The sequence below is a fragment of the Labrus bergylta genome, chromosome 2 (assembly GCF_963930695.1).
Source record: "Labrus bergylta chromosome 2, fLabBer1.1, whole genome shotgun sequence".
NCBI lineage: Eukaryota > Metazoa > Chordata > Actinopteri > Labriformes > Labridae > Labrus > Labrus bergylta.
The window spans coordinates 10,368,558-10,381,267 of NC_089196.1; the positions used below are offsets into that span (position 1 = coordinate 10,368,558).

At 41.5% G+C, this 12,710-nt stretch overlaps 1 protein-coding gene across 10 annotated transcripts in view; it reads right to left on the bottom strand.

Annotated features, from left to right (window-relative positions):
- pbx3b (pre-B-cell leukemia homeobox 3b) overlaps positions 1-11,804 on the bottom strand; it is a 59,705-nt gene extending 47,901 nt beyond the window's left edge. For 2 of the 10 annotated variants that reach the window (XM_020633000.3, XM_020632998.3), the window contains exons 1-2: positions 10,378-11,804; positions 9,724-9,803 (exon numbers count right to left, since the gene is read on the bottom strand). In XM_020633000.3, coding sequence (XP_020488656.1) covers positions 9,724-9,803; positions 10,378-10,625 — 328 coding nt within the window. In that variant the 5' untranslated portion in view covers positions 10,626-11,804. The remainder of the gene's footprint in view (positions 1-9,723; positions 9,804-10,377) is intronic. The other 8 variants (XM_020633001.3, XM_020632999.3, XM_065964283.1 and 5 more) reach the window with 5 other exon arrangements.
- Between the last annotated feature and the right edge of the window lie 906 nt (positions 11,805-12,710).

The window sequence follows — 12,710 nt, forward strand, 5'->3', positions numbered from 1 at the left end:
ATCTCATTTCTCCTCCAGTGTCTAATCCAATACCATACATGATTCAAAGCATGTTAAACACAACCCTCGGTGCAATCTTGTGATTCTCCGAGCTGACATGGAATATTGAGTAAGTTAATGAAATCCTCTCAAAGACAGGAACTCTATTTTTACACCATGATAATTAAAGTACGACACAGTTATAATTTACAGCCCTCGCTTAATTGCATAGGAAAAGTAAAATGGGAGAGGTCTATGAGAGGAGATTAAATGTGTGTGTGTGTGTGTGTGTGTGTGTGTGTGTGTGTGTGTGTGTGTGTGTGTGTGTGTGTGTGTGTGTGTGTGTGTGTGTGTGTGTGTGTGTGTGTGTGTGTGTGTGTGTGTATGTGCATGTGGGAGGAAAAAATACAGTGTGTGTGCGTGCTTCACTCAAGAAGAGTGAACGTAAAAGAGCTTCCTGTGCATCTAAACAGCAGGACTGTATCTTTTTAGCATCGTGGAACGTATCAAAGATTAGGTAATGAAATATGCACCGTCCTATTTTTCTGCTGCCGGGCCCTTTGACAAATCGAGTACAATCCAAAATCTCCATAAATCACTATTAAAGACAAGTATATCATCACCAGCGCATATATCTTCCCCAGCCTGACCTGTAGACTAATGAGAAAAGGCCCAGACTATCTTGTCTGATTAATTAATTCAAAATGTCGGCTGTTATTCAAATGTGAGGCTGGTGTTATTTGAATAACACTTGACAGCGACGCCTGAAGAAATAATTTCTGGTTTGTGAGGCTGCTGCGGCATTACTGATGATGGCTCATGGAAATGTTAGAAGCCGAGGAGTATTTTCTCCCTCTTCGCTTTCCCTCCCTCACCTTCTCCGTCATGATAGCTCCAAGAAGTATTTCATTACTTCAACCAAGCAGCCCCCCCCCCCGCCCCCCCCCTCTCTTCCTCTTCTTCTTTACAATTATGGCTCTTACCGTTTTTTTCCACTGTCCCCCCTCTCTCTCGCTTTCTCTCTGTCTCTCTCTCTCTGTTTGTATTCCCTCCCACAGCCGGCCCAGATCTACGGGGCAGCGCTCTGGCTCTGCAAGAGACATGCTGGCAAAGAGGAAGGTCATGGTTTTTACAACTGCAGCTCCCCAATGCTGACAGGGCCTGCGCTGCCAAAGTGACACACTCTGTTTGGCTTTCCCACGTTCATGGAGCTCCACTGCACTTCGTCTTTATCACGGAGCACGCCACACACACACACACACACACACACACACACACACACACACACACACACACACACACACACACACACACACACACACACAGGTTAAATCAGCCTCAGAGCTGCATTTTCTGTCAGGGTGCAACAAAATGATCACACATATAGACATATGAATGAAAAAAGTGGAAATTATTTCAGCTATACGGGCATTTTTTCCCCCCACATTTCTTCAATTATTTATGTGGATTTAGGGGAGTAGGGTGGAAAAAATGCACCAGAGGAAGACAACCACGAGTGTACGTGCGAGGGCCTAGGGGCAGTGCACACCCCGCTATCGCTTCCCTCATCAAGCATGGATTCTAATCAGGGCTGGGGAGATATAAGACGCTCAGTCATTAAATAAATTAACTCTGCCACTCCATGCTCTCCTTCAGCACCCGCGAGAGGCCCGCCGTGCTCTGCATACTTACACAGGCTGCAAGCATCCCGAAACTCACCTTCACAAACACACGTGAACACACACACAGGTTAGGAACTAATCTTGAATATGCACAGACATAAAAAAAAAAACACACTTTCTGTTTCGGAGCTCTAACATAGTTGCATGTAAAAGGATGTATTCCTGCAAAGAATACAGATGTGTCCTGTTATTTTGCATAAAGAAATCTCTCCATTCGACTGATATATAAGCTCTGAGAAGACCAATGCTGATTCACAGTGCTGGTGAGACAGCGTAGACATGAGTTTTTCTGAGGATCTGTTCAGTCTGCTGCCATTCATCAAGAGGCAGCCAGAGCAGTGACGAACAGTAAGAGAGCTCAGTGTCGGCTCGGATCACTGACACAAACAATCAAAGCTGACACAGTCTCCGTATAGCACCTGCCACTCCGCCAACACAAATAGATCAATATGAGAGGGAACTGGCTCACTGTTTAAAACTCATATCCTCGCACCCGCATCATCTTCAGGAGCAGTGTGATGTAAAAAAATAAATAAAAAATAAGCACGCTTAATACATATCAATCACTCTGACGGAGGAAATGCTTATTTGAGGAGCAAATTCGCCATGTCAGCAGAATGTCCGTTGTCAAAACTTGCCATTTGAATTTTCCAACCGTATTGTACGGCAGACAAATGTCCTTAGAAAATCCCTTACATTGCAATTTATATCATTTCAATGCACGCTTTAATTCTCCATTACTTAGGGAGGAAGTACCTAGGAGGGTGGAAACGCATTAGAGAAAGTAAGAAATGAACAGAAGGGTCTGGGGATCTCTCGAGCAGACACAATTAAATATTCATGTGTCTCCTCCTAGGACACAACAGATACAGATCATTATCATGGCAACAGCACACCACCATTTTGTTCACACGTTTGGCTCCCAATCAATGTGTGTGTAGAAAAAGCATCAGAATATCCACTACCATCCCCCAAAAAATAAAATTGAAGTGCTTCTTTTTGGGCGCAAATCGTCACTTAAAATGATCCTGAATGAAACAAGTCTGTAATCACAGTGACACTGTTCATGCTGTTAATTATAATTAAGTTAAAATGATGGGTTGTGTGGGAATTTCTTTGCACAGGTTTCTTACGCAGGGTTGTGTGCGTGTTTGACAGGCTCACAATAGTTCTAAAATTCTCCAAAATCGCCTCCTGTACAAGGAAAAACTCAGAGAAGAATAGCAGTAATGTACTCTGGATGACCTCCACTTTCTATAGAGAGGAGGAACAGGCCCTTTTTTCTTTCTGTTTTTTTTTTTTTTGCTTTTCAATCCCCATCAAAGAGGAGCAAAAAAGGAGGGACAGCATTCCCCTGCTCACCGTCATTAATCATAGCTTTCTGGGAGCAAGCGCATATTAATTTCTGTCATCCCAAACATCATTTGGTATTGTTAGTCCACGGCTTAGTCCTCATTCAGCAGCAGACGCCGGCCGCTCGTCCTGGTTTGAGGGAAGACAGGGGCCTGTGTGGCTGTGTTTCAGAGCAAGAGGCCTTTATCCCCGGGGCTCTGACACCAATTAAGCCGTTTCACCGGGAGACGAAAACAGGGCCCGCCGTTTCACTGTAACATGAGCCAGCACCTAGCCGCTGGCCCCTCGCCATCTCTCCATTACATCAGGCACAAAAATCAACTTCAAGGTCTTAAGAAAACAAAAAGATGGTATATGGCGAATGACCATACTTTAGTGAGCACTTACAGATTTAAAAAAAGAGAGGGATTGTTTTGGGGTTTTTTTGCACAAATCCACAGCAGAAGCACTGCAGCTTGACGTGCTCGGCGATAGTTTAAAAAAAAATGTAAAGTTCTGTTTTTTTAATGCTCAGAAAATATCAGAACAGTGTGATAGTATTCTGCCACAGCTAGTGAGAAAAATGCTCAGTGTGCAGTTCCCTTTATATCTTTTCTGTCCCCCCAGTTTCCTCCTGGCAGGCAGCAGAGTGCAGCTTGTCTCAGGGCTACAGCAGAATAATGCAAGGTTTGTTATGAATTAAATATAAGAAATCTTAACACAGCAGCCAATAAGAATTATTTGCCTTATTAAAGCAGCAGAAGACGCTGATTAAAATTTCATTGCATTGCAGTCTTTTTCCCATTTCTGCCTTCAATTCATCATTCTAATGTATGAAACATGTGGAACAATGGCATTAGGAACAATGGGGAGAGGGGCTTCTTTTCCAAGCCTGTAAATGAGGAGGTGAAAAAGCACGGAATCTATTTTTTTTTCTCTGTTTTTACGAAACAGTAAAGAAAATAGTTTTTTGTCGAGTAACAGACTACAGACTGTACCTGTCAAAATATTACAAATCAATTTTAAAATGTGTACATTAACCGACTTCTGCTCCGATTTCCTTCATCACTTTACAGGAATCCCTCACCTGTAGAAGTAACTCCTCCACATGCTTACCAAACAATTCTGACATTTCAGCCCAAATATTGTAAGTTACAGTAAATCTTTCATGAAGATTAAATACAGAAGAGGTCACTGGGGCAAAAGCAAAAAATGGTGACAGCAGCCGTATTGTTTTCAGAGCTCTTGCTCTCACAAACGACGGGTCATTTAGTTGTCCACATGTAATGTGTACAGAGTAAATGAACATGGTGGTGTCTATTGTCCCAGGAGGAAAACTCTTCCCTGAAACACTAGAGCTAATGAAATAGGGACCTATAAATAGCAGAGTCATTACTGAGAGAGGAGACGCATTTGCACCAGTCTTTCACTCCGACCCTTTTTACACTAATAACCCCCTCTATGGCAGAACATACACTCGGCCGGAGACGGACACGGTAATGAACATCAGGATGCAGGAGACTCTGGGACAAGTTCATGTCAAAATACCTTAAAGTGTTTTTGATTTTCTCTGTAGCTCAGCTTGTCAATTAATGCAAGTTACAGCTCAATGCAACCTGAATATTTGTATTATTATGATCATTAGAATTTAAGAAATGAACTTCATGTTTGGCTGGATGAAGTCTTTTTTGTGTTTTTTCCTTATGTATTTATGTTATTTTAACTTTATTTAACCAGGAAAAGTCTTATTGAGATTAAGAATCTTTTTTACTAGAGCGTCCATGTAAAAGTACTCTAAAGGATACCTTTGAGTCTCATTTTTAATTCTGCCACATAACATGAAATCTGAGAGGATTAAATGTATGTATTCATTTACTTTATTTAAAACAGTGGAAATCTGCACATTTTTTAAATTTAATTAAAGGATCATAATAACGTAACTTGTTTGAGATGATGTTTTTTATGATTAAATGGATGAAGGTTTTTCAAACTTTTTTCAGGAGCAGAGAATCATTTTAGAAAACACTAATTGAGACTTTTCTTTTTAATTATGCCTCATAAGATGATGGCAAAAAAATCAAAGTATTGGTTGTTGGAATAAACTTTATCTGAAGCAAACTATATAGTATATTTAAACTATGTCAGTCTGGTCAAAGGATTTCTCCTTTTTTTCACCAAACTACTCCCCGGCTGAGTCGTAAAGAAAATCTGTGCTAACTGACAGTGACAAGACAACAAGTTGTATCCTCCACTTTGCTGTTTACATATTTTCTTTCAAAGGACACAGAAGTACAGGCTGTTTCTACGGGGGGGGTCAGAGTTGAAGAAGCTTCAGTTTCATATATTTTACCTTCAGCAACAGGCAGACACATCAAAAAAAAAAAAAAAAATTGGCGTTCAAAGAGCCTCCAACAGCCCCGCTCCTCCTGCTGTAAACTCATTTCAATCAATCCTTCCTTTTTGCATCCCAAGCAGCCTCTGCTGGCTGCCACCGCCTGAAGATAACTATTTCACCACCTCTGTCATGCCTAATTAACAACTCAGATGTACAATTCAGAAATTTTGCAATTAACCTACTAAAATATTGTTGGAGGATGCTAATTGTTATGCCAGTTGCCATAAAGACTCATTTGCATAACGTATGTGCAAAAAACAATTATGAGCTGTTGATCGCGCAGGAGCCCGCGGAAAGCGCTCCGAGCGACGGAGGGGGAGCGAGGGAGACGTTTGCAAGATGGGGGCTCGTGTGTGCAGATGGAGGGACAGCACTGAATCACCGTGCACATGAAGGAAAAAAAGAAAAAAAAGAAAAACTGATTTGAGGAGCCGTGCGTAAAGATACCAGAGCGCTCCGGCACAGAGGCATCTATCTGCACAGCACAAAAGCATTTTCCCTTCCAAATGAAACTGATATGTACACTCTTGTTTTTTCTCTCTCTCGCTTCCTGGCTCTCCCTCTTTTCATCCTTGCTGATGGGGAAATGGAGGGTATTTGGGAGCTACTTAGATAATAGCCACATCTTCCCCGGTCCCCCTCGTGCTTTAGAGGAGGAAGCACAAGTGGCCCTGCCATTGAGCCAGTCAGGAACCCAGCTGTGCGCAAGCTATTCGGCACAACACTATCTAGTCTCTGCAGCCGCATCACTGGGGCTCTGTGAGACAAAAAGCAGCCAAAGTCAATTGTCTCTCCTGCTGAATGGCTTTCTGTTCTCTGTCAGGCATTTACTGGAGATTTTGGAGGATGGAAAAAAACTCTCAGGTGGACGAATAAAGTAAAAAATGAATTCTGTCCCTTTGCTTTTTTTATTTGAACTACAGCTACTAAAGAAATAATAATAATGAGTTTGTGTTAATAATTATAACCCAATTGGAATTAGAGGGGTCATTAAGTTTGTCAGGAATTATTGAAATTAATGTTCCCTGTAGATTTCAGAAATGCTTACCTCCTCAGTCCTAACTCTATTTACTGCAGGTAATGCTTTTAGTCAGCCTTGCATGTGGTTAATTACAAGCTCATCCTGAACTCTATTTAATTAACACACTCTTCTCCCAGCTCAACAATACATATATCGAAGACGAACCCACGAAAGCATGTTTAGCGCTTTGCAGAACATGTGCAACAATCACTGGCTCCGACTCCCTCTCTAATCCACTGCTCTGAACACTGGGTCGGAGCATTTATCAACCTTGAATCTGCCACACTCTCTCTCTCTCTCTTTCGCTCTCTCTCTCCCTCCCCTACCTCTCAAGACCCCCTGTTTCTGAACCTGGCGAGTCAAAGGTCAGCAAAACAACAAGTCAATACGCAGCCAAAAGAAGCGCCGTGCAGCTGAGAGAGCTGTGGAGAGGGGCTAAGCCTCTCTGTGGCACTCCGTGATTTAGCCTGTAATAGTTTTCTGTAATCTCTTTCTATTGATTAAACCTCACATCAAAGAGGAGTCCTGCTACAGAACCTCTCTTTTCCTGGTCAGAAATACCATATGGAGGTAATCTTTCACCTTTGTTATTCTTGCCGCTCCCGCTGCTGCTGCTGCTGGGAGCCTCTCTTCCAAGCCAAGCATGAGAGCAGGACGAGGCAGCAGGATAAAACAAACCCCGGCACACAGGAATAACTGCGAAACTCATCTGAATCACAGGCAATTTTACCTCAATGCCTTCATTGTCCTTGCATGCAGCCTTCAGGGAAACAAAGGTACAACATGAATGCATCCTTTGTGCTCAAACATGAGGGAATAAAACGTTTAATTTCCAAAAAAAAATTCACACGTGCACAGACAGAAAAAACATCACACACTGAAGGACAAAGAGCAGCTCATGCCAGCCATGTCTCACATTCAGCTTATCAAAATGCAAAACCAAGAAAATTTAAGGAAAAAAACCCTCCTGCTAAAAACACTCAATTTAGTGACAGGCAAATGACTTCATGCTGCCACTTAATCTCATTTCTTGCATAATGCTCTCTAATTAGCATATCAAAGTGAATTAATACTTCTAGGGCATTAGCAATGCAGAAACACACTGCAGCTCTACAATAACACTTAAGGGTGCCAGAAACTTCTAAAACTCTTCAAAATGTCTTGCCATTACTGGAAAAAGCACTCCTTTACCTCTCTTGTCTACAAAAAATCTCGAAAACAAGAGCGATTTCGCGCTCCTTTGATTATGTGTCAGCAGTGATCACAAACTAAACATTTAACACAAACACTTCTGCAGCTTTGAAGCTGAACCCTGGACTCGCTTTTCATCCTCATGCCAGACAATAAGGCTGGATAACATGATACATGCGCGCAGTAATTACACCCATGATTCTTGGACCGCTTTCAAATTTATTATTAAAAGCCATTTTCAGCTATCGCTGGATCCCACGGCTAAAAAAGACAGTGTCCCCCCCCCCTCTGTGCCATCGGAACGGACATGAAAGGGCCGAGGATGCCCTGAGAACGGTGCAGCAGGAGCCGGTGAAAGGATCACTGTGTGATGCAAAAGCAGGCCGGTCAACAAGGCCACCAGACCAACTGAGCTCTGTCAATGGCTGAGGGGTGGGACTCTAAACCACAGGTTAACCATGCACACATAAACTAAAACACATACACACACACACACACACACTTCGTCCCCCTCTCCTCCCATGTCTCATCTCTTCCTCAAACACACTTACTCCCCAGGACAACCCTGACACATGCACACATGGACATATATATTTAATTTAAATTTCATGTCATTAAATCATTTGTTTTTATCCTATTTTGAGTCACTTATCTAAATTCAAGAGCTCAGAGACACTCAAACTGGGGAGTCGTACAAAATTGTAACAAACAAACTGGTAAATCATCTGATGAAAGTAACTCACAGAGTAATCCCTACGTGACAAAAAGGAATTTTCTTTAAATCAATATTTTTCTTACTGACTTCTACCATATTCACATTCAGCAGCACTTCTCTTCTTCTTTTAAATCAAAGATTGCATACAATCAAAATGTGTGTGATATGTGATCCCCCTCTTCCATTGTCTAAACACCAACACACACACACACACTAACATTCACACACAGTAAAGGACCTCGGCTCGACCGGAGACCCTCTGCCTGCCCCTGTGGACACCACCTGTGTTAGGAAGTTCATAAACTTTTATGATCTCTCTTGAGCCAGGTTCCTCATAAAGTGCACAAAGGTCACAAATCTGACCAGGGATCAGGCCTGTTAAATTACACCAATCTCACAGCATTGTTTTATTTCTATTCTGTTTTATTTTTCCTTTGGAGAGAGAGACAGAAAAATGAATTGAAAAACAACTGACTGATGGGTTTGGAATAATCCGAGCATTGGTTCAATTGCACTCTGAATGCAATAATGGAACGAAACTAAAATATAAGTACAAAAAAGTGAAAATAAAAATGAGGTGTTCACTTAATGATATTAATTAAAGCTAGGTTATTTCCCTTGCACATTGTGCTGAGGTTTAGAAACAGCAATCTGTCTGCCCAGGAGGTGACTTTGTCATAATAAACTACTGCAAAGTTAGAAAAATATCAAAAGTTTTGGCATAAAAACGTTTGCAGTATTTGCAGATATAAATGTCTCTGCATATATGTAGGTATATGTGCGCTTACTAACTGAAAGTTTTCAACCTTAGTACCAGAAATCTTCAGACTTGATTCTGATAAAGAGCAACTGTGCAAAAAGAAAAGAAAACTATTTTCTGCAATTTTGGATTATTTTCTACTATCTGATGACTAGCTTCCATTTTATCAGGATTTACTGATAGCTGTGTGAAGAAAGGAATCAGCATCCAGCTACAGTGCAATTATTGATTGAGGGTGTAGCTGCAGCTTTTTTTTTTTGTTAAAATGTGGCCTTTGTTGTCTGGTTTTAGATAGCATAAATTCACTGTGATCTTAGCCATGTTGAGCATATGCTGCGGGATCTCCCCATCCTGTGCAGTGCCAGAGTAGTGAGGGTGAAAACTGGAGCGCACTTTCTGTTTTAATTCATGCAACCAGTGCTGGAGGAGATGCTTCTGCAGAAATGAGAGCATCTCCAGCGTGAATTCCACCTCCATTGTGACAACATGCTGTTTCTGCTTGACCCAATGACATATTTAGAGAAAGTGACTGATTTATCTGGACAGGGGTAACCTGTAACCTGGATGTATCAGATCACTGGGAGGTTAACATGTCTGTGTGCAGGTGTGATTTGCCTTATATTTCTAATATGTTAAAAAAGATCTTACCTGTCTTTTCTTTGATTTCACAGAGAACGCTGAAGAGTGCTGGTTTCATTCTGTGACAGTTCAGTCCATGTTTCCTGTTTCAGTATAAGACAAGATAAAATACTGAAATAAATTCACTGAAAACCCATATGATACATACTAACACCTTGAGATTTTAACTTTAGTTGAAGCAACCTCAGGTCTTTAAATGTTACAACAAAAATATGTCTCTTATTAAAAGTGATTCATTTCTACTGTACAGTGTTTGCTTGAAGTTATCATGGAAATCTATTTGTTTGGTTTGACCTTTTAGTAGGCTATTGCTTCTTTATAAATGTAATGAGTAAGCTGAATGATGCAAAGACTATTTAAACATGAATTTTCAGCATTTGTCAGAGTTTCATAGCATCAGAAACATTTACTTCAGGACATGTGTGCACAAACTTTTAGAACAAGGCAAGCTGGCACACAAGCAGTTTCTCTAAAATGCTCACGTCCCCTTACTGACAACTTTCTCACTTGTTAAACACACCTCAGTGTGAGATTATCATTAAAGCCACTTCAGCCTATTGTTATGCATGGGGGACTTAAGTTAAACGGGCCACATCTCAATAATGATGCGTTCAGCGTTTCGGGGAGGGGGGCCAAGTTAATAAAACATATAAATCAACCAACTTTGCTTGCGCCTCGTCCAGACTCTGATCAGTTATGGTCATGATTTGATGCAGAATGTCACCAATGTCTTGTTTTCTTCCGTCTCCGTCCGTCCCATCGTGTCCATGTGGAGGCGGCAGTGCCATGCCTCCTTGTACCGAGTGGCCGCCCAGACTCACACCGCCGAGGGACTGCATGATCCGGGCTTGATCGTCCATAGTAGCCGCTAAAGAGTCTGTGCACTGAGCCACACAAATTGAAAAACTCATATACGAAATGGGTTATAACATGTGCCGCAGACAGGAGGGATGCACGGTTGTGGGATTTCTTCAGCGAAACAGCACACACACGTTTCTCTGATTAAAAAAAAAAAACACCTAGCAGTGGTGTTTTAGTGTAAATCTTGAGTCCAAGTTCTCGCTGTCCTCTCGCTTTTTTACGCGCGGTCCAAAGTGCCAAAACGCGTTAATGTGTCAGTAGAAAAACGCATAAATCTTCTTTCTTCTTTGAAACTTCTCTGTCAAAATTGCCGGTCCATCGTTCCTTGCGCGGATCCTCGTGCCAATCTGTCTTTTCTCTTGGATTTGACGGCTGCTAGAGACAGAAACGCTCCTGGTGATCTCTCATTTATTAGCGCTCTTCGTGGGATTCCCGGCGCATTTCCTTTCCAAAGAAAAAAATGTCCAAATCGTCCTCGCGAAGCACCGGCAACAAAAAAATATCCAATGTGGAAACGTGTAAACACATAGAAAAATCTTGCAGGTGTTGCCAACTATAAATGTGTAGAATTGATTCCCGCGTATAAAAAAAAAACACGAGCTGCGGCGTAAGGTGTCCAAATATGACTATAAAAATATGAAATGTAGAAAAAAAAAAAGTTGTGTTTAGAAAAAAATGAAGGAGAAATTAATGAGGACACAACGCTGTGTAAAGGCGATGCGCAAAAAATATGTTGCCCTGCTGAAATTTATGAGCTCCAGCCTCTGCCTGTGTGTGTTTTATGTTGTTTGATGGCAGCGGTAGTGAGCGATTGACAGTGTGCCAATGCCACTCACTCAGTGCAGACGTGTCAGAGCAGGGAACAGGGCTAGAAAAAAAAATAAAAAATACAAAATACGGAATGAAAATGCACGCTCCGCCCTGCAGAGGAGGGGTCTATATTCTTGTCACTTCTCGCCTGAACACCGAAAAACAAAATGTTAAGAGCTAGTACTTAGGGTGGTGATTATAATGATGAAAGCTCGGCACAGTTCCCTCTCTCTCTCTCTTTCTCGCAGCACCGGCAGCACGATATCCTCTTTTCCTCAGGCGTGCACGTGCAGCTATGTGCATATTCTTTAGCAATAATACAGATTTAGCCCTGCAACTACACAGGCAAATACATAATGAGAGTTTTTATACAGTTTGATGTAGAACTGCATAGTCCCTGTAAGCCCTGGTTCAAGCCTGGCAGGCAGTAGACATGTTTATATTATTGGAAAGTAAAGCTCGTCGACCAATCACAGCAGAGAGTGACGAAGACTGACGATCAGCGTGTCCTATTACTGGCAGATGCATGATGCTGAGAGCCCACCCACTCCATCCCTCCGTCTTCACACCCCTTGTATAAAAGGATGGGAACTTCTGATTGGTCGTTGCCACGAGTGACATCCATTGCACAAGCAGGCGGCGCTGCTCCGTGCTCCTCCGCAGTTGCTATGGCAGCAGACAAGTTGTTGAGCTGGATGCAAGGCAGCAAATATACTGTGCACCTCTACAATAAACAATAAGAGCATGGGTTTATTTAGAAAATGTAATCAGATATATGTATATATTCATTTTGGGAGCATTTCATGATAACAGATCAGAGATGTAAACTGTGGAGGCACTTTTTTTTGTATTAAAAGTCAGTCTGTACTAAAAGTAGGCCTACAGTAGGTCTTGAAAATTGCAAAGCATTGATGCTGAAGTTTTGACAGAAGACTCAAGATGAACAGTATGTATTCTGCTGCTTCACCACAAAACTGTTCACATTAAATATGTTCTACAGCAAAAACCATGAATGAAATTAAATAAACACAAGAGTATCAAAAGTATCAATATGAGAGATGTAAAGATGGAGAGACAGAGATTGCCAAAAATACATTTTGAAGATATTTGAATTAGTTAGTTTAAACCAAACACTCTTTCCTCTCTTTCCACTTTCTTGTTTTAATTTCGGTCATATTGCACTCTGGTTTTAAGCTGTATGTCGACAAGGCGAACACAGATTGAAGTCTTGTCAGTCTTCATCCTTATTTATTTAGTGACCTGTACTGATGGAGAAGTAATAACTGTAGTGTTTTTCACTTATACCAATGGCAGTGAGCTTTGGG